The sequence below is a fragment of the Mauremys reevesii genome, linkage group 13 (assembly GCF_016161935.1).
Source record: "Mauremys reevesii isolate NIE-2019 linkage group 13, ASM1616193v1, whole genome shotgun sequence".
Lineage (NCBI taxonomy): Eukaryota > Metazoa > Chordata > Testudines > Geoemydidae > Mauremys > Mauremys reevesii.
The window spans coordinates 35,069,239-35,091,002 of record NC_052635.1 but is presented as its reverse complement, the minus strand read 5'-3'; the positions used below and the strand labels follow the sequence as shown (position 1 = coordinate 35,091,002).

General features: G+C 39.6%; 1 protein-coding gene across 2 annotated transcripts in view; it reads left to right on the top strand.

Moving 5' to 3' along the window:
* ATP9A (ATPase phospholipid transporting 9A (putative)) overlaps nt 1–21,764 on the top strand; it is a 111,310-nt gene that overhangs the window by 37,321 nt on the left and 52,225 nt on the right. For both annotated transcript variants that reach the window (XM_039498448.1, XM_039498447.1), the window contains exons 4-9: nt 6,063–6,171; nt 14,992–15,050; nt 16,129–16,180; nt 17,150–17,244; nt 19,289–19,369; nt 20,998–21,073. In XM_039498448.1, coding sequence (XP_039354382.1) covers nt 6,063–6,171; nt 14,992–15,050; nt 16,129–16,180; nt 17,150–17,244; nt 19,289–19,369; nt 20,998–21,073 — 472 coding nt within the window. The remainder of the gene's footprint in view (nt 1–6,062; nt 6,172–14,991; nt 15,051–16,128; nt 16,181–17,149; nt 17,245–19,288; nt 19,370–20,997; nt 21,074–21,764) is intronic.

Genomic DNA, 21,764 nt, shown 5'->3' with positions numbered 1-21,764 from the left:
GGCATACTCACCACTGGGGCAACTGGCCCACTTCTATACTCAGAAAAAGTGAGAGAATAAATGGCGAGCAAAGTAAACATCTTCCTGGCCCCTGTGAGTATTGGTCACAGCTGCTAAGTTATTAGAAAGTTAAAGGTGAAGATGGAGGGTCTGCGTCAGAGCATTTTGCTTTGGCACAGCATTCCAGAAGAGGGCTGCAAATCAGCAGGATTTCAGAAAAGCTTGTCAGGTGAAGCAAAGGACCAAAGGGCAGTTTTCAATTAAGGCAAATCATGCAGTCCCGCCAAACAGTTTGACTTATAGCCTTTGGATGGGTCAACAGGCTGATTTTAAAATAGCATGTTTTAGTTGCTTAAAATATATATTTTTACATTTTATTTATTCAAATTTGCTCAGAGCATAGATACTTCTGTCTGAAACCTCTGCACCTCCAATACACACACATACTGATCTGTTGTTTTCCAACCATATATTTCCCCTGAGGTTGGAAGAAGTCAGAAAGCCAAGTTCACTACAGTCTTTGGGAAGAGATGCTAGCTAACTATTTGAGATGGGTTCTCCCGTCTCTCGTTAAAGTTGTTAGGCAGATCTCTAGAGTAAATTGGTCCACCCACAAGGGCTTCATGTGGCTTTATTTCAATTTCAAATCTGCAGGAAGAGTTGAATAACTTCCTTAGTACAGAGTTCTCAAATGTTTTCTATATAGCTCTTTTCTGCCTGCCCCTTACCTCTTGGTGTGCATATGAACCAAGCTCCCTTTCTGCTGGCAGCTGCTCAGAGGAACCTTGCCATGCTTCTTTTTCCAGTGGAAGTCAGGATGGTAAGGTGTCAGGAGATGACTTTTTTAACATTTAGGTCCCTGTTTTCAGAATTGTGTGCATTTGCATGTATATGTACATAGGCATGCCTGGGCAGTCATGACAGATATACATATCAGATCTCCAGTAAGATGTGCATGTAATTCTAAAGATCTGGATGTTGGGTTTTATAGCTGACTTCCTTGACTCCATTGACTGTAAAAAGACGAGGAGTACTTGTGGCACCTTAGAGATTAACAGATGTATTTGAGCATAAGCTTTTGTGGGCTAAAACCCACTTCATCAGATGCATGCCATGGAAAATACAGTAGGAAGATATATATACACAGAGAACATGAAAAAATGGGTGTTGCCATACCAAGTATAACATGAATAATCAGTTAAGGTGGGCTATTAGCAGCAGGAGGAAAAAAACACACTTCTTTGGTGATAATCAGAATGGCCCATTTCCAACAGTTGACAAGAAGGTGTGAGTAGTGGTAGGGGAAAAAAATTAGCATGGGGAAATAGTTTTTACTTTGTGTAATGACCCATCCACTCCCAGTCTTTATTCAAGCCTAATTTAATGGTGTCCAGTTTGCAAATTAATTCCAATTCTGTAGCTTCTCATTGGAGTCTGTTTTTGAAGTTTTTTTTGTTGCAGTATTGTGACGTTGAGGTCTGTAATTGAGTGACCAGGGAGGTTGAAGTGTTCTCCGACTGGTTTTTGAATGTTATAATTCTTGATATCTGGGGCAATAGAAATAAATGTTTAGGAGCAGACCAGATAAAAGGGGATGGTGATCTTAAGAAAAATAAGGACACAACACTGATTTTTTTGGGAGGGCGGGGGGTGGGGAGAAGAGTTAAAAAGGCCCAATAAGGAGTGATTGAATGGAATGATAAGGTAATTTAAACTATGTGGCCAATGCACATAGGAATGCACTGCACAAGCCAATTGAAGCTACAACAGCCACTTAAAAATCTGTGCACCTCTATACTTTTTTCCCTTCCACTTCCAGTAAGCAGCTTCCTGCGGGTTTACGTCCCTCTCTTGCACATGAGGTCAGCTGGTAGTTAATCACCAAGAAATATCGTATGTTTTCTGCATAGTATTTTAAGTACATTAACGGTTCAGCTTTGATAAACAAATGGCAGAAAACACTTGCATCAAACCTGTGCTGCCATCTGTCTTCACTCAGCAGGGCTGCAAATGAACTGTAGTTATCTGGATCTTCCAACAGGTTTTAGAAATCCTTGGGTATAACTTGTTGCTTTTAATATAGGAAGCAAAAACATATTTAAAATAACCACAAATCCGCAATGATTTTAAAGAGGACACTTTTAGGCAGCTCTTTGGAAATCACTGGTGGTAAAATTCCTGCAGTAGTGATAGTAAAACATTCTTCCCATTTTCAACTGAATTGGGAAAAATGATTTCCATTAAATTTACCTCAATCTGATAATCCTGTTTGCAAAAGCAAACTAATACCCCAGAAGTAAAGAATATAATGAAGTTGCTACTAAAACTCTGCTGGTAGTCAGCCCTGTATCTGGTCAAATTCATGTTTTGGCATATGTTATAACAAAGTTATTGTATTTGTCCTGTTTAGGAAAAGTGAGTGTGTCACAAACTAGTTTGAACAAGCCCCCCATTCCCCCCCCCCATTCTCCAACAATTTTTTTTGTAAAATCCTATAAGCAATTGTGTTTTGTCTAGGCCAGATGAGCAATTAGGATTCAGCATATGAGCTGCCAGAGAGTAGTATAAGAAAGGTCTTTGTTCATTACTGACTGCTGATACAAGTGTTTGGTATAGAATGACATACATGATGGCATAGTGAGGCAGCACATGTGGGAATATTTTTGGATGATTATTTGAAATTCAGCTACCCAAACTCTTTAGATTACTGATCCGCAAAGCAAGCTAAAAATAATCAACACAGATTGTTTCTTTCCTTTTTGTCTGAAAGCACCTAGGAGTTTCTGAAATCATTAAGTGACAGAGAAGCCTTGTCTCTTTTTGCTTGTCAGTTACCCAACTGACAAATCTTTGAGAGGCCCAAAGTGAAATGTACTGACCCTAGCCCTTTTGGAATGAAATGCTTCTATCAAAAGATCATCTTGTATATTATTGACTTCCTGGCTTCTGTAATATGAATGTGTTCTATGCCACGTTTACATTATTAAAGCAATTCCAAGCCTTAAGGCAGTGTTTCTCAAACTGGGGTCACCACTTGTGTAGGGAAAGGCCCTGGTGGGCCGGGCCGATTTGTTTACCTGCCCCGTCCGCAGGTCCAGCCAATCGTGGCTCCCACTGGCTGCAATTTGCTGCTGTAAGCCAATGGGGGCTTCTGGAAGGGGCGGCCAGTAAGTCCCTCGGCCCGCACCACTTCCAGCAGCTCTCATTGGCCTGGAGCAGTGAAAGGTTTAAAAAAAAAAAAAAGAAAAAAAAAAGGGGGGGGGGTAATAATTGGAGATATACCAATCTCCTAGAACTGGAAGGGACCTTGAAAGGTCATTGAATCCAGCCCCCTGCCTTCACTAGCAGGACCAATTTTTGCCCCAGATCTCTAAGTGGCCCCCTCAAGGATTGAACTCACAACCCTGGGTTTAGCAGGCCAATGCTCAAACCACTGAGCTATCCCTCCCCCCCTGGAACCATGGCCAGTGGGAGCCATGATCGGCTGGACCTGTGGATGGGGCAGGTAAACAAACTGGCTTGGCCCGCCAGGGGCTTTCTCTACACAAGTGGTGACCCCAGTTTGAGAAACACTGCCTTAAGGACATATTCTCTCTTGATGTAAGAATATAATTCCTGTTAATGTTAATGGGCATTATGTATGGAAGGTAATGAGAGACTGTCTCAGTAGTTTGTATATTTGACCAACTCTCTTTTCTCCACAGCAAAGCTGGTAGGATTATTTTTTTGTCAAAATGTTTTTTGTTTTTTTTGGTGAAAAATGGCTTTTATTTTCATTTTGGTGAAAAATATATTGGGAACATTTTAATGGTGGTCACACAATGGAGATTCAAAATTTTCAGTATATTGGGGTTTTGTCATAGAAAAGTAGAAGTTTATGCAGGAAATTTTGAAAACTTTAAAAGAAAATTCTTATAAAAATTAGCATTTTTTTACCAGTTCTTCTCTATTGTACAGGCAGAAAGTTGCCATTAACATTAATTGGCACTGTGTATAATTTGTGGAATTATTAGGATCATTATTATCTATTATTAGAATAGGTACCAAAGTGTATTATTTGCTAAATACTCAAGTGTCCTTGAAAAGAGGGTGGGGGGGCTTAATATTTTAAATCATGTTTATCTTAATTAAGCCTCCTGCAGTCTAATAAACAGGAAAGTTTTCAGGCTGAAACTTTCAAAGGAGCTTGAGTTAGGTCCTTTCGAAAATGCCCCCTTTAAATAATGCAAATGCATGTAATACCGTCTGCATTTCAAAGCTAATGTCAATTTTTTCCTCATAATGTATCCTGCGGTTGTGCACTGATACATATGAACTGTAGTTAAGACACTGCACAATTTTATTACAGTGTTGTATGTTTTAGGTGAGACTATGTGCACAAAAACCAAACCTATAAGAATGTCTGAGTTTAATTGCAGAAAATGCTCTCCTTCCGTTTCAGTAAACCAGAGACAGTTTCTTGTTTGGGAAGGAAAAAAAAAAAGGTGGGGGGGAGTACATGTGAAAAGGTTAATTATTGTCAGTGTCAGGTAGTAATATTGTCAGCACTGTATGCCCAAGGTTTTCCAAAGTGATCAGTAATTTTTGGGTGCCTGACTTGAGGTGTCTTAAAGAGGCCTGATTTTCAAAGGGTGGGCACTCAGCACTTTCTGAAAATCAAGTCCCTTGAAAGGTATCTTAAGTTGGGCACCCAAAAATTAATTAACCACATTGGAAATTCTTATCCCATTTGTTTATTTACCCATCAGACCCTTTCCTGCATTATTTATAAATCTGTCTGTGGTTTTGTCTTTTATTGCATGTTTCAACTGTCATGCTTTTAAACAATGAAAAAAAAAAAAGTAATTTGATTGGATACCTAACAGATGCATTGGTTGACAAGATCCCTGCTGCCTGATTACAAGATTCTGTAATATGAATTTTCACATGGAGTATAAAGCGCTCGCAGCTCTGTTCATTGACATGCCAGATTTAGCAGTGTAGTGAATCAGAGCTGAATAATGTCTAGTATAAAATGCCCATAGAGGGAGTTGCTTTGTCTGAGCTCTGCTTATTTTTGGAGTTTGGTAATACTAAAAGTATGATGTGTATGTTCTCCATGCTGTAAGAAACTGAAATAGTTCCTCACGTCTATAGAAGAGAATGATCTATGCCAATCCTGCCAATGCTTTAGTACTGTGAATAGTCACATTAATTTTGAGGCACTACTCATGGTAATAAAGTTAGGTACTTGTATGTTTGTAGGATCAAATTAGATGAACTATCTTGGATGGTCTTGTGCTTAAGGCACAAGACAAGGTCTTGGGAGATCTGGCAATGCAGTGGGTTTCCTTTGTGATCTGGGGCAAGCCACAGCGGCCCAGACCTTTCAATGTATTTAGACATCTAACTCCCTTTGATTTCATTGGGGGTTAGCCCATATTTATGCTAGAGTGGCACGACTACAGCTCTGAAGCTTTTCCTCTGTAGACACGTAGTATAGATGCTTCCTACATCAACAGAAAGGGTTTTTCCATCAATGTAGGTAATCGATCTCTCCAAAAGGCAGTAACTAGATCAATGGAAGGATTCTTCCATCAATCTGGCTGTGTCTGCAGCGGGGGTTAGGTCAACCTAAATACGTCATGCAGGGTGAGAAATTTTTCAAAGCCCTGAGTGACGTAACTAGGTTGACCTAAGTTTTAGATGTAGACCAGGTTATGCACCTGAATACCTGCTAGGAGCTGGGCCTTAATCTCTCTCTGCCTCAGTTCCCATCTGTAAAACTTCCCTACCTTACAAGGGTGTTGCGAGGGTAAATTGTTTATGATGTGCCTGGCAAGCAGCACAGAAAGCCTATAAATAAAACGATATTTTAAAAATGTGAGTGTATTGTTATCTTGCTATCAGGGTTCTGTATAACACTCATCAGAATAATTAAGCAATAAGAAGTCAGGAAAACAAGACTAAAACATTGAGCATAGGCATGGGCATTGGTCAGTATCGTGCATTACACCGATCTGAGACAGATGATGTTTTCTGGCCTCTTACCCATTTAGTTTTTTTCTCCTCTCCCCCTTTAGGGTTTTGTGCTTGCAGTTACCATCATTCGTGAGGCAGTGGAGGAGATCCGTTGTTACACACGCGACAAAGAAGTAAACTCCCAGATCTACAGCAAGCTCGCAGCAAGAGGTCAGCTCTTTGGCTCCAGCTCTCTGCCTCTGCCCCACTGTATCCTGTAGCAGACTGCTGGAATAGTAGGAGTTGCAACTCAATCAACTGTTGCTGACAGTCAGAGAAGCAGAGTTCAAGGAGGGCGTGAGGGTTACAGGCATGCAGGCACGTGGCTTAACGTCCACTTTGTTGCTTTTAGCACTAGAGAGTCATCTGCAGGTCTCGGTAGACTTGCAGATACCTTCTTGCATAACTACAGTTGAAGCTGCCCGTTATTGAACGTTCCCCTAGGAAATAAATCGAGAGCAAATGTGAATGGGCAAGTTATTTCAAGTAATTCCGAGACACATTGTATGCAGAATGATCAGAATCTCAGTATTCTATTTATAGGGTGTGTGAGGCTGTATTTGGTGCTGTGCAGGCTGAATGGAAAGATGCAGTTTCTTTCCATACATTTAAAATTTAAATTACACACAGACACACCAGTCCAGACAAACATTGGATGTAGGTTGAACTTTCAGGCAGATCAGGCTCTTGAAAACTGATAGGCCTAAATCACAGCCCATTGTAAAATCTGTGCCCTGACCGTGTCTTTGTGGTACCATGGCATGTTGGAGAAAATGGAACCTGGAACTGAATCACCTTGAGTTTGCTTTAGCAAAATGAAAGCAAAGTATCCTTGTCCCTCCTCTACTATAGATCCTTTAGTTGCCTGATTATCAGTGAATGGCCTCGTGGGAGCAGTGCCCTTTAAAGGAAGGGAAGTCCCTCAGTGGCCAAGGAGAGGGAGGGGGAGATGCAAGTGCAGGAAGTAGATTGTAGATGGAATGAAGGCAAAAGTAGGCCTTTGGTAGCTATCGTGTGGGGGGTTCAAAATTGTATTTTATTCACATGAGTAGTCACGCATGAGTCTTTCAGTAATACTTTTGCTTTCCAGGAACACTTCCTTGCTTGTCACTTGTGTGGAAGGAAATTGCTCTGCTGTGTGCAGTGAAAGATTTTCACAAACCAATATCTAATAAGGTTGCTGAAGTAAATATAACCCAGATACAAAATACACAACTAGCGCATAACCATTAATAACTAAAGAAAGAAAGAAAACTGCAGATTATCGGTGTTAGTTATTTACTTAAACATTCTAATAACCTTGTCTTGGCTTAAAAACTTTCCAGACACCAGCTAGTCAAAGGTAGATGCAACAGATGAGGGTGGGAGGGGGCTGGTTCAGCATGGTCCGGGGGCAGTTAGAAGGACACAGTGTAACTAGTTAAGATAATTTACATACACATCCATTATTACCCCAACGCTTTATACATGCACTTGACTATGACATGAAAATTCACCTTACATGTTACCTTAGCTATGACCCTACTATACATACTTAGGAACTCTTTCAACATATGTATCACTAATTATAGTCTTCTTATAACTATGTCAAGTATATAATTAGTGACCTAAGTGCTGAAGGAGTTCATAAGTGTATATGTCAGCATTAAGGTGACTGTAACATATAAGGTGACTTTTCAGGTGTTTAATATTAATCTTTAAACCAGATGTGTGAGAAGGGGTAATAAAATGTATGTAAGCAATTTCATTATTTCCAGTTAGGTTTTTTTATGCTTACATTTTTTTAATGTATCAGAGGGGTAGCCGTGTTAGTCTGGTTCTGTAGAAGCAGCAAAGAATCCTGTGGCACCTTATAGAATAACAGACCTTTTACAGCATGAGCTTTCGTGGGTGAATACCCACTTCTTCGGATGCAAGTGGGTATTCACTTTTTTTAATGGTAACAATGGCTTTACTTATTTTGTGGAAGAGTTAAGCAGCCTGAACTCTAATTTTTGTGTACGTGTTTGTGATTGTATGAAAGAAATGGAGCCCTGAAAGCATAACGCAGGCTGGGGTAGAAAATACTTTGCACCAAGCTCCTTGGAGATCGTGTAGAGAAAAGTATGGTGTCATGCTCTCCTCTCTGATGTGTGTAGGAGGAGTAGAAGAACTCTGCTCTTGCCTATCTTAGGATATGTCATCTGGGTACGTGCCAAATTCCAGTTTCTGCCTGGCTCTACTGGCCATGCACTTCCATAATCCTGCTGCCACCACTTGACCCTCTTTGCCAGAAAGCTCACGCCTTAGTGTGTTACACACCAGTGCTTTGTTGTGAAAAATATTGCATGTTGACATTCAACTAATATTTTTGAATGTGGTTTTCATGACAGCAACAGAAACATTAAGCAGGGATATTGCTAATAACTTTTTGTGTATTTTTAATATATTTTGTTTAGCTGCCCCTGCTTTGAACTCTGAGCAGTTCAGACTGTTAAGTCATTTATAAGCCAAAAATAAAATAGACACTAGATCAAAATTTTAATAGGGTCATTTCCAGACAGTTAAACTATAGGATAGATTCACTTCAGACTTTCTCAAAAATTTATTCTGTACCCTAAGTATTAGTGGTGTGATTTTTTTTGTTCGGATCATTATATATATTATGCCTAACAAAGAAGTGTAAATCCCACTTTAACTGAAGAATAATAGTTTTAACCATGGCATAGCTAGCAGTGCTGCCCAATGATGATAGGAGCTTTTTTTTTTTTTTTTTAATTAAGTAGCTTCTTTTTTGGGGTTCAGTCCTCTTTGATATAAAAAATGTAGCCTGTCAATTTGAAGGTGCAGTGATCTAAGCATGTATGTAAAACAAGCTGCACATATGATTCATGCTATGAATTTTTGCAATTTTGAGAACAAGCTGCCTTTTGCATGTAATTGCTTAAGATTATGCATACTTCATAGGCCAGGAACTGTGAGGCTGCTGTGGAATAAGCCATTGCAGTTGCTGAATATTAAATCCCCTTTTAATAACATGTTCTCACTACAACATTTAAAATGCTTGGCAACCAGCAAAAGTCCCATCAAAGAGTGGTTTACTACATCTATTTAAAGGTATAAAAGAGTTGCCTTCTGTGTTCTATTCATTGATCTATAAGGGGCCTGACCTTTTCTTAGTTCTTTTCATATTGCAATTACGTTTCCCATGAATGATTTTCCCTTTCTTCCTCCTTAACTTCACTAATTCTTGAAAGAAACTGAGTGGGATGGGCAGCTGGACGCTAGCATATAATACAAGCAATTTCATTAATTTTAAAAAATATATTTGGTAAGGGAGCACTAATGAGACAGTACAGTAGCCCAGTCAGAACAGAATATAGAAAGAGAGCATCATGAAACTATTTATTGTAAGGCTCAGATGTTCAGTGGGCACATGAGTAGTGATTATCTCAACTTTAAAATAAGTATTTGCATAACAATTTTTGGGTAAGTTAAACCATTTCACACAGTAGGAATGGAAGCGAGCAACTTTCAGGGGCTTAATTGTCAGCTGCCAGTAACCTCAGACGATCAGGCCCCAGGTGTATGAAAGTCACCAGTAGCATAGTAATAGAATCTTATTACCATTAATTTTAATTTTGGGTTAATTTACGAAAACTCCAGATACTTAGATTGTAAGCTGTTTGGTGCAAGGAATGTGTTTTTGGATATGTTTCTACAGCACGATAGGGCGTGGCCAGTGACTGGGACTTCAAGGTACTATCACTATACAAATAACAAGAGCGTATCACATTGACAAGGGCAGTCGAGGAGACAGTACCAGTAACTTAAAGCCTTTTAAAAGGTTGCTGTGTGTTTTTAATTCAGGACAATTTCACCCCTATAGATGGCCATCAGCATGGGAGAGGGAGAATAAGGAGTGAAACTCAACACAGCTATACTTGAGGAATAACTGTGGCAGAACTAATTTCTCATTATAATTTCCTGATGAATATTCTTATCTCTGCTGTTGAATGTCTCTAAGGCTATGGCTACACTTGCACTTCAAAGCGCTGCCACGGCAGCGCTTTGAAGCGCTAAGTGTAGTCAAAGCGCCAGCGCTGGGAGAGAGCTCTCCTAGCGCTGTCCGTACTCCACCTCCCTGTGGGGAATAACGTACAGCGCTGGGAGCCGCGCTCCCAGCGCTGGGGCTTTGACCACACTGGCGCTTTGCAGCACCGCAATTTGCAGCGCTGGAGAGGGTGTGTTTTCACATCCTGCTGCAGCGCTGCAAATTTGCAAGTGTAGCCAAGGCCTAAATTGTTACAAAATCTAGAACTTTTGTAGTTTTTCTCTCTTCTCTCCACTGCCCCGTGGACACAAATCTAGGCAGCTTAGTCGGAGTTAAGCATGAACTTAAGGCTATGTCACCACGTGAGATATTAAAGCGGCAGAGCTGTACCGATGCAGCTGCGCTGCTGTAAGATCTCTCGTGTAGCTGCTCTTTGCTGATGGGAGAGAGCTCTCCTGTCGACATAATTGAACCAACAAGCAACGGTAACTGTGTCGGCGAGAGAATCTCTTCTCCCTGACTTAGCGCTGTGCACACTATCACTTATGCAGGCGAAACTTGTGTTGCTCAGGGGTGTGTTTTTTTGGTTTTTTTTTTTTTGGTTTTTTTTTCCCACACCCGCCGAGCGACATAAGTTTTGCTGACATAAGTGGTAGTGGAGACATGGCCTTCATCAGTGAGACTTAAGCGCATGCTTATGTGCTTTCCTGTATAGGGATGGATTTTAAAAGAGGCTTAGATGCTTCCCTGAATTAGCATCATCTTGTCATCTTCTGTGCATCTTTCTCCTGCTTTGAATCCTGCCAGTTCATTCTCTGCAGAGATCTGGGTTTTCTGTTCACTTGAACAGTCTCTTGTTCATGCACTTCCAAACACCAGTTATTTCACCAATCATACATAAAGATCTCGCCAGCATGCCCTACTGCAACACCTTTGGTAGCTTGCAATTATTTGCAGTTTTGCTCCTGTTCACCAATTTTCTAATGCATCCGTTTGGATAACCTCTTTAAGATTGAATAAGCTGCTTTCTTGATAGCGAAAAAGGGAGAATCCTCTTTGGATCACTTCTTATTTGGAATATAGTAGCCAAACTCCAATACTGGTATAATAATAATAAATTAATAATTTCCTTACTATAGAAGGCTGTATCCTTTATTCTGCATAAGAGAGCAATTATTACTGAACCTATTTTGCCTTTTTTTAATGGGCTGCTGTTGTTACCTCTTTGATCCCTTCAATATTTTAGTTAAAAATCAGCAAACTTCTAGAAAGTTAAAGTAATGTTTTACAGGACAGTTGTTTCAATTATAATGGACAACAATCACATTTCAATCCCTTATTCACAAACCTACAGGACCACTTTTGTTATAAAATCTGCAGGCGGAGTTTCTGCTTGATAGAGAGCTAGGTCTTTGCTTACAATTCCAGGATTGTTCTGGTTTCCTCTCACTTTTTTCTCTTCCCTGGGCAACAGAGCATAATAGAGAAACTACACAAATAGTAAGAAATGTGAAAAGAACTCCTACCGAGGGGGTGCTCCTTAAGATACAGATCACTGGCATTTACCAGCCATATAAAAACAATATTTTCCCAACCTCTCTCTGCCATGCTCCACAGTTTATATAGTGTTAGGCTGTAGAAGCCAAAAGCTTAATGGAATGGATAAAAAAAAGAAACTATTTTTGATTCTAGGGTGCATTTGACTTGTTTTCATAAACATTTGGCTTCAACTTTTAATTCCAAATGAAGAGTGTTTTGATCTCTGCTGTGATAAAGGCTGTGGAAATCCCACATGAAATCTCCATAAAGGCCCTTGTATGGTAGAAAGAGACATTTCCTCTTGCTGGTATGTTTGACACTTTAAATAATCTGCATAATGGTGTGTTTATCACACCGCAGATCTGGTAGAAATTTAAAAGCCCATAGCTGTGTGGTGGAGTGAAATATTTCCACACTAGCATGCACATTTTCTGTCTTTTGTCAGACACAAATAGCATGTTTCAGGGCACATCAAAAGTTAACATCAAGAAACTTTAGGGAATGATATTTGGTTTTGTATACAAGAAGGGGCATACACATTCCTTTGTTTCAGGAAAACGGAACAAGTCCTGTCTCACATTTTAAGAATGAAACTAATACTGTTTAAAAAAAAAAAACCAAAACCCTCATGTAACTTAATGGAGCAGGATTTTGTGATCTGAGTTTTGTGTTCAGCATTCTAATGAACTTCAGAAAATGGAGGCCTTAAAATATAACATTTAAAGTATTTTTAATTTAATCCTTGTTAAATCTGGATTGTTTTAAAAATCCATGTACATTGCTGCTTGTCAAAGAACAGTACTGTTTCATGCATTTATAAAAGCATCCATATTTTATATAAAAGTATCTTATTATTTTTTACAATAGTAGAAAAATACTGAGAATGATATTGAAGCATTTGTGTTATTGGGTATCTCAAATGTGCATAAGCAAATTCCCGTATTCAGTAGCTGATTTAAAAACAAACTATAGAATTCCCAAGATTAAAATAAAACTAATTTTAGTAAATTGCTTTATGGGAGTCCTGAGTCAAAGGAAACATCTGGTCCTGTCTTCTTAGTGTGACATATGGTTTTTGCCATAAGATGTCATCCATGAGGGGCCATGAATTTGGTTGGTAAAGAAAATTAGCTTTGCTAGTTAAAAGGGAGAGGGTGTATCTCACACAACAGGCTTCTTTAGAGAGTGCAGATCAGTTAGAAAGATATTTCTGTCATCTGTCCCTTTTTCCTTAAAAGTGCCAACATTGAGATGCTTATGGGATGAGACCATGAATAATGACCAAGGTGTATTTACTTGTAGTAGGTTGTATTGTCATTTCCCAGATGCTGATGTATGAGGGTCCGTAAAGCTTTTTATGCATGTGATGGAAGTTACAAGGTGGTGAAGTCCAGGGGTTTTAAAACTTTTTCCTAGTGTGAACTGTGTTTAATTCAGCTTGTCTCATTAACACTTCCTCTCCATTTGCAATGCCACAGACCATTTCCCTTCCTACTCATGACTGCCTAACATCCCTGTGGCTCACATGGAAAAGTGATGCTAGGAGAGTATGTCAAGTATTTAAAATGACTTGCAGTTAAATTTAGAAGCTGGAAATGAGGGGCCAGCACATTCTGACCACCCAGTTCTCCATATACCCCCCACTCTGTGCACCATGGTTTGGGAATCTCTGTGGCTACGAGGAAGGAGTGCCTAGGGCTTCCTTCCCTGTACAGTAGAATATTCACCAGTGTTCTCTATTATTCTATGAATGACAATATGAGGAGGAAAGAGATGTTACCTGCCAGATCATTTTAGTGTCCTAATGTATCATGTTGTATAGGACATACAGAAGGGGGCTAGAAGTGCTGCATTCCCTGTAAGCCTCTCCATGGAAGGTAATGGACTCTAATCCCTTGGTATGCTGCCTGCCCTGCCAGCTATCGATTCGGTAGCCCAATATTCGTTCTGTTTACCTTCGTTAATTAAATTCTCATGAGCCAAAGCTCAAGATCTGTGAAGACCTACAAGATATTTGTAAATGGACCTTGACTGCTTATAATTTGTAGCAATAATTACAGCAGGTAAGGAAGTCTGCGTTTATTAGCAGAAGTGATGAGGCATGTTGTTCGAGACACAGTGTGTCACCAAAGCAGCAGGCTGCCCAGCAGCTTAGAATGGCTTTCATTGTTAATTTGGAGCAGAAACACTGAAGGATATCCTGAGAGGGATGCTAATGAAGGAACTGCCAGTAGTAAAATCCCAGTGACCTTTGTGCTTTGTGCTAATTTCCCCCCACCCTTTTTTTTTCACCCCCTTTCTGAGCTGGTAGCTGGCCCGTTAGCCAATGAATTGCAAATTACAGTAGGATTGTTGTCCATGCTGGGGTTCTGCCTGGCATGAACTCCCACGAGTCTCCCCCCTTCTACCCAAAGCACAACAGATTAAAGAGGCTTTTGTTGAATATAGCAGGCAGCCACATAAAGCAGAGTTCAAATTAACTGATAATAAATCACTAGTCACCATGAGAAGCCAAATCTAAAACTGGCTAATGATTTAAAATTACTAGCCAATTGTTAAATTAATTCTCTGGTTTAAAACAACTGGTAAAAATGCTTGACAACTGCAAGGGAATAAATGTTTACATGTTCTTGTGAGGGGGCATATCTTATAGTGTTTATTCAGACAAAGCTCTCGTCACAAAGGAATGACTGCAGAATTTGGCCTGCTATAAGGTTGCAATACAAAAAGGAATTTAACCGTGAGTTAAGGTTGACGTGTCTGTTTTAATTATTGTGGTCAGGCATTATATTGAATATGTAAGCCTCAATTTTCCACTTACCTCGCTGAAAAGAAACACCAGAAATTCATAGCTCCCTGTTACATTCTCATTGCACCACAGTCTGCCTAACAAGTTTTTGAAAGCATTTTTAAATTCATGGATGCTAAGCACTATAAAAATAATGGAATGACTTCACCCTGTTGGGTCATCACTGGGGATTGAACCTCAGATCTCCAGCACCAAAGCATAGGCCTCTACCACTTTAACTAAAGCATCAGGTAGAAGTAGTATGGACCAGCTCTGTGTTATAGAATTGTTACTGGCCACCTTCAAAATAACAAATTTAAAGTACATATTCCCAAACAGGTTTCAGAGTAGCAGCCGTGTTAGTGTGTATCCGCAAAAAGAACAGGAGTACTTGTGGCACCTTAGAGACTAACAGATTTATTAGAGCATAAGCTTTCGTGGGCTACAGCCCACTTCATCGGATGCATTTGTTAGTCTCTAAGGTGCCACAAGTACTCCTGTTCTTATTCCCAAACAGTTTCCAGTATAGCTTTGCTGGACCTTTAGCTAAAGATTCTGCTCAGCTGTGTATTTATACTGTATCTTTTGCTGAAAAGGTTGTAATTTACTGAAGTTTGTTTCCCTTCTGCAGGAACTGTGAAGGTGAAGAGTTCTAGTATCCAAGTAGGGGACCTTATCATTGTTGAAAAGGTTTGTGTGGATTTGTATTATATATGTATATGTGTGTGGGGGGGATTAGTTTGTAAAATACTTTTCTCACACAATCAGTATGAATATTTCACTAAAATCTGTCATGTCACTGTTTTTTTACAATGGCTAAAATCGAGTTCTGGATTTTAGTGATGATCTTTAATCATCTCTCCTAGTAATAGTCCCTTTTCCATAATTTTACACTGTATTCAATACTTCTCAATAAAGTTTCTAGAAATTGGAACAAATTTCTCTATGAAAGCCTATGATCTGAGGTTCCCACTTACCTCTGCATGACAAGATAAACACCCCACATGGTCCTACATCTGTAGTAGGCCAAATTCTTGATCCAAGTGCATCAACAAAATGTGCACACAAATGCTTGTAGCTGAGTGTTTGGGGATACACCAGGACCCACTTGCCCTGAACAGGTACCTACATTGCATGTGCAAATACATTATCCCTGTATGAAGCTTGATGGATTGTCCCTTGCAGAATATTGTAAGTATCTGTAGTTGACTGGAAATTGAAAACCTAGAAAACTATATACTTTATATGACCTCAGATGACCCTGTCCCTTTTGTTCAGAGGATGATTTTCACGGACTTCCACTTTCTGTTTCTGCAGATGTCTATCAGCAGTAATATGACAAACATCTTGTACAGATGAGGGGTAAACAGAACCTGTATAGAAGAAAGCACATGCATGTGTCTTTTTACTAGAATAGGGCTTCTTGCAAGGAAGCCAGTACAGGTTTTAAGCTCCTAATGCTGGATTGTTTGAAAAGCTCCAGAGCTAATGGATGAGTTTTTTTGAAAACCTAGAGCCTGAGCCAGCTCCCTTTGAAATCGATGAGAGCTGGCTCCTAATACCTTTGTCTTTGGATTTCTGCAGTGAACTAGCACATGTAGAAGGAAGAGATCCTGTTTTAGGATTCAAAATAAAATAAATCCTGAACCCCAACTTGACAAAGAATTAAATATTCTTTTTTAAAAAACCTTTGTTTTATGTCATGGGGGTAGGGGTACACAAATGTGCATACACCTATGCACAATAACAGCCTTTCTTTTTGTAACAGAACCAGCGGGTCCCTGCTGACATGATCTTCCTGAGGACGTCAGAAAAGAATGGTAAACATCTGGAACTAATTGTGAAAATAACCATTAACCTTTCACTGGTTATTTTGGAAAAAAATCATCATTTGAAAATGTAACAGAAACAACACAGTTTTAGAGTTAGGGAAGCAGACGACCGCAAACACTTGATGGAGTGGCTATTTTGTGGTGTTTTTATTTGTTATATTCTGATAGTTTTTGAAAATTAAAGGATGTAGTCAGTTGACCTTTAGGTTGAGTCACAGTTAGTGAAATCACACATTTGCTTTCGTTACATGGAGGATTAGCTATATGGTTAGACTTGCCATTCAGCTTTGTCCTGCTGAGACGCAGGATAGTCTGGGTAAATGTTTAATCAGAGGGCTTAGAAAATAGGTTGAATATATCTTACAGATGGAGTACATTGATTTACTGTATTCTGTAGTATAAAAGGAAAGGAGTGCTTGACTCCTCACGAATAACATGGCTTCCATGCCTTAGGGACCCCTATTGTGCGTCTGTAATATGGTTTATTAAATGAACAGTTGCCAGGAGCACTATTCTTTTAAAACAGTTACACTCATTTCTCTTTGCGTCCATTGAAATTGTTGCCAGACTGATAGCATTTGTAACTCAAAACAGCCTTAACATACATAAGGTAGTATACACCTTATCTGTCAACCAGCACTGTATCCAAATGTCTCTGACTAGCTATTATATATGTTGTAGCCTCCTAAAATTATATTTATTTTTTTACTTTGATTTGTTTGCTTCATATAAGCCAAACTTTCAGTTAAGTTGTTTGTTTGTTTCCTTAGTCTTGGCTTACTTAAATAGCTGGAGTCTCAAGAAACTTTTCATCTAAATTCCTTGGAAACGTTACTCTTAATCAGCTTGTGTTTTCATAGGAAGAAATGTGTCCTATCTCAGGAACTAATTCCTTAAACTGTATACATACTTATGATAGAATTAAAAAGACCATTAACAAAAGTTGAACATCCACAGGCTCTTGCTTCCTCCGGACTGATCAGCTAGATGGTGAAACAGACTGGAAGCTGCGACTGCCAGTTGCCTGCACTCAGAGATTACCCACCGCTTCTGTAAGTAGTTTCCTAGTAAAAGACTTTTTTGAATTAATTGTTTCTCAGTATGTCATGAACAATTGAAAGTGTATGTAATCAGCTAAAAGGGGAAAAATGTGTTTTCTGTCTGGCTTTCACAGAAGGCAAAATAATTGCCATTTTGGAATCAGAATTGAAGACTTGGAAAATTATTTGCACACTTGATCCTCCTACCAATATTTGCACTGTGGGGGGCGGAAATGCATTCTTCCACAAGATCATGGTTGCTTGATTTTTTTTTTGTTTGGTTGTTTTTTTTTCCTGTTTTTTTTTGGGGGGGGGTGGGTGGGTGGGAGGTGGAGTGGAAAGGATTGAATGTAATTTTTATTATTCCAGTTCTCACTTAACAGCTGGTTAGGGCTCTGGGATTTTGAAAAATGGAGGAAACCAACAAATTAAAGCACAAGTTGTAGTGTGATATGTTCAAGAGACCATAAAGTGGTATTGGAAGAGATAGATTTGGGTACGAATGGCATTCACCTAACTTCTATTTGAAATGTACTTCTAGTAACCCATTGATCTATGGTTAAAATACACCCATTAAGCTGTACGGTAACCACTTGTGCAGCATGAAGTATTGCTCTCAACGTGCCTTATGCAGTTTTGAGGCAAGTTTAGCAGCTGAAGAGAATGACAATTAGGACTTCCTTTTGTCTGGGAAGAGAGAATAGCAGAAGACTTCATGAATTCAACTGGGTACTTCAACAGACAGGTTAATATTGTTTAGATACTATAGTGATGGATCCCTATGGAAAACTTAAATAGAATTACTGAGCTAGCATCCAAAGAACTGCCTTGAAATAGGAGCCAATCAAATGGGGCATGGTATATATGAAAGTCACCTACCAGTAATTTATTATAGAAAGGTTCATTTCCTTGATGACAGTGCACTTCCTGCTTTCTCAAATACTCCCCTTTCTGTTCATTGAACTCTACTGTACTACAAGAGAACAAATCATGTGACCTTACAATGGAACTTTTCCTGCCACTTAAGCTATTGCTTGCCTTCATAAAAGGAGAGTTTAGATCATGGTTATTCCTCTTTGCCATCTGAACTAAGTATATAACCATTGAATGCTATGTGTCTTCTCAAATCCTGTTGCTGCAGAACTGTGTGTGTGTGAGAGATAAGAAACAAAACAAGTCAGCTGAGTGTGCCTCTGTTTTGCCAATGTGCCAACTGTAATAAATATTTGTTTTGTTCCAAAAACCCTAGAATCAGGAAAATTCTTCGGCAAAGATCTAAGACTCCATATACTTATATAAGTTAGTGGTCAAAATGACTTGCAGTATTGGCACATCTATCTCCCTGCCACTGTGGAACTGTTTCCTATTATACATATTAGTGTCTTGAACTCAGGATATGGGAGGATGCTTCCCAGTAGTGGTAGACAAACATACGCTAGTTCCACTCCAGCTAGCACCCTAATAATTGCAATGTGGCTGTGGTGGCATGGCTGGTGGCTTGGGCTAGCCACTTGAGTACAAACTTTCCCAACTCCCTTTATTTAGATGGCTAGCCCTAGCTGCTGCCCAGGTTTCTGCATCCAGGCTTCTATTTTTAGCATGCTAGCTTGAGCCAAGCAAGAGCATGTCTGTCTACCTGCCCTGAGAAGAGCCCTCTCATCTGCTGTGTAGACATAATCTAAATGTTCAAAGCTCTGAAGGACTTTCACTGTTTCCCTTGGCTGGCTATTCCACAACCTAGTAGACGTATCATAAGTTAACCTGATTATTCAGCCTGAAATTTCCTTTATAATGCACCAGCTGTCAAGTAACTCTCAGCAGTCTCTGCACATGTCCATTTGAGGAACTCTTACTATGGCAACACCATTTTACTGAAGCTATTGTAATGATTCTACTATGTCTTCATCAGCTGAGAGATTTTCCGTATCAGTACACGGAGTGTCTTTTTTGATTTGCTTAAAGAAATGTTATTCATAAAATAATTGGAGGCTTAAAGGCTTTGTATATTGTGGGATAATTGTATTTTAACTGCTGCCATAACATGTCTATTCTTTAGGACCTTCTTCAAATCCGATCCTATGTGTATGCAGAAGAGCCCAATATTGACATACATAATTTTGTGGGGACCTTCACCAGAGTAAGTCTACTGATATGTTTTAAGCATTGTGTATATATATGTTTGCTACACAGACCTTTTGAATAGCATTTTGGATCTTGGAAGTGACTTTCAAATTGTTTCAGGAGAAATGCTGAAATGTTGCTCAGCCCTGTACAAATATACTAAAGTCAAATAGGTTAATAGGGATCCTTCTCTCTTCTAAATAATATGCACCCATGTTTTAAATAAAATCTAATGCTTTATAGTTCATTAAGAGTTTGCCTTAGAAACAAAAGACAACGGACCACTCAGCATTAAGGGACTTATCCAGATGGAATTAGTTGTGGCCATTTGGGTCTAACATGGTGCTGTGAAATAAGCTCACCTGTTCAGAAGGGAGGCTGGTCCACCCCATAAGCGGTCAAAGACTGAAAAAATCTCTGCCATTCGGAGCTGTCTGGGGACAGAAGACTTTAGGTAATTAAGCCAATGGCCATCAACTCCTATCCTGGATTGGTTGGTTCTCCCCTCTCAGGGACAGACAGTTGGTGGGAGTTAACGTGGCAGTCTGTAAGAGTTAATGTGGCCTAATAGATGTGCACCTCCAATAGTCTGTTCTGGCCCAAGGTCCCTGAGAATGTAACATTTAAAAAAAAAAAAAAGCTGTCTATTACTGTGGGAGGTGAGGGAAAGGAGAAGAGATGCAAATGGGTGTTTGGGCCCAAAGGCTTCTTCCCCTGCTCCCTGGAGAAAGGGGATTGTGATGAATGCATGTTATATATGGGTTCCTTACTTTTAAGACCCTCTTCCCTTCCTGCTTGAAGGAATATGGGCAGCTTGGTACAAGACCTGAGACTTTTTAGGTCATTTTCTGAATTGTTTGCCAACATTTGTTTATTTTAAAGTGAGACACTGATCTCATCGTCCTATAGCTGCTGAGGAGATCTCTTGATTGGCTTTACAGGAGGTAGTACTTCCATGGAATAGGGAGCAGCCTGGGCAGCTACAGAGCCTGGGAGGTTTGTAGATCTCCTTGGACTATTCAGATCGAGAAGCAATTTTATGTTAGCCCTAAAAGGCCTTAATTCACGCAACACACTGTAATGCAAAGGTAAAGCACGCTAGAGCTAATATCCTAATCCCTGAAAAAAGGACACTGAATCTAGCATACTGATCATTCTATGTCATTTACTGGCATGGTTCAGATTATTTATTTAGCTTTCCAGGAATTTCTGAGAGGCTTAAACTGCAGAAGGAGAAATTTCACTGATACCTTGCAATAAAAGACCGAAAAATGTCAGTCATTTGCATGAGTGAATGGATCGCGTTGGTGAAAAACATACCCAGTGTCGCTGGTCCCTGAATCTGCCTATCATCATAGTCCAGTTAAAGATTTCAAATCACTTTCAAATAGTCATAAGCCGCCACCTTCTAACTTGGAGAAAGGTGCCTTTTCCTTCACAGGCAGCAATAGTAGTCTTCCCCTGCCTCCACCCTTTCATCCCACTGTGAAATGCCCGTATTTCTAGCCCAACCAGGAGGATCTGATGGCAAGGTTAAGATTTTAGGATTTTCATAAGCTTAGGAAGTTTTCCCACCTTTGCCTCTCTGTGTGTCATGAACACATCTAGTAAGCTGTTTGAATGCTGTTTGTGTATCCGTTCTAGGAAGACAGCGACCCTCCAGTGAATGAAAGCCTAAGCATAGAAAACACCCTCTGGGCCAGCACAGTGATTGCATCAGGTAAGATAGAAGCATGTGTAATTTTTTGAGGTGTATGTTAGCAATTTTTTAAAATCCTTTTGTAATTTGGAATAATCATCTCTGTCAGTTGGAGAATTTAGCGGTTGGAATGAAGTTTACCACTTGTCCTAACATCTCAGGGGACCTGAGCTGACATCTAATTACCTCTTGGACATTTATAGATGAGAAGGAACTGGAATTCCAGGGGCCTTTGGGCGCTTCTTGAGCGTCTGCTACCAGAATAGCACTTAATTGCTACATTGACATTCTAATCTGTAACAGAAATGGTGTCAAATAGAGTCTAGTAATAGAAGCTAACATAAAAGATCTCCAGGTAAATGCTTCCACTAGGTTGTGGTTCTATAAATAAAAAGCATTCTGTGATAAATTTTGGGTTGTTACATACACACGCTGAAGTTGCAAGGAATGAGAGGAATCAATGTTCTCTTCTAAATGCTTGTCAGGAGAAAAGGCTCATTCTTTCACTAGCTAAGGTGCCTTTAGATTACAAGAGCGTGTCAGAAGAAGAGTGAAATTCTGCAGTGCAGTTTGAAGATTTTTGAGTTTTTAGAGGTTTCGCTGTATGGTGTTTACCATGTATTGAGACGCTTCACAAAGTGACTGATGGGAAGGAATATGAGCTTGAGAAAGTTCCTCTTTGTAATGAAACAGTGGACCCTCCCAGTTTTTA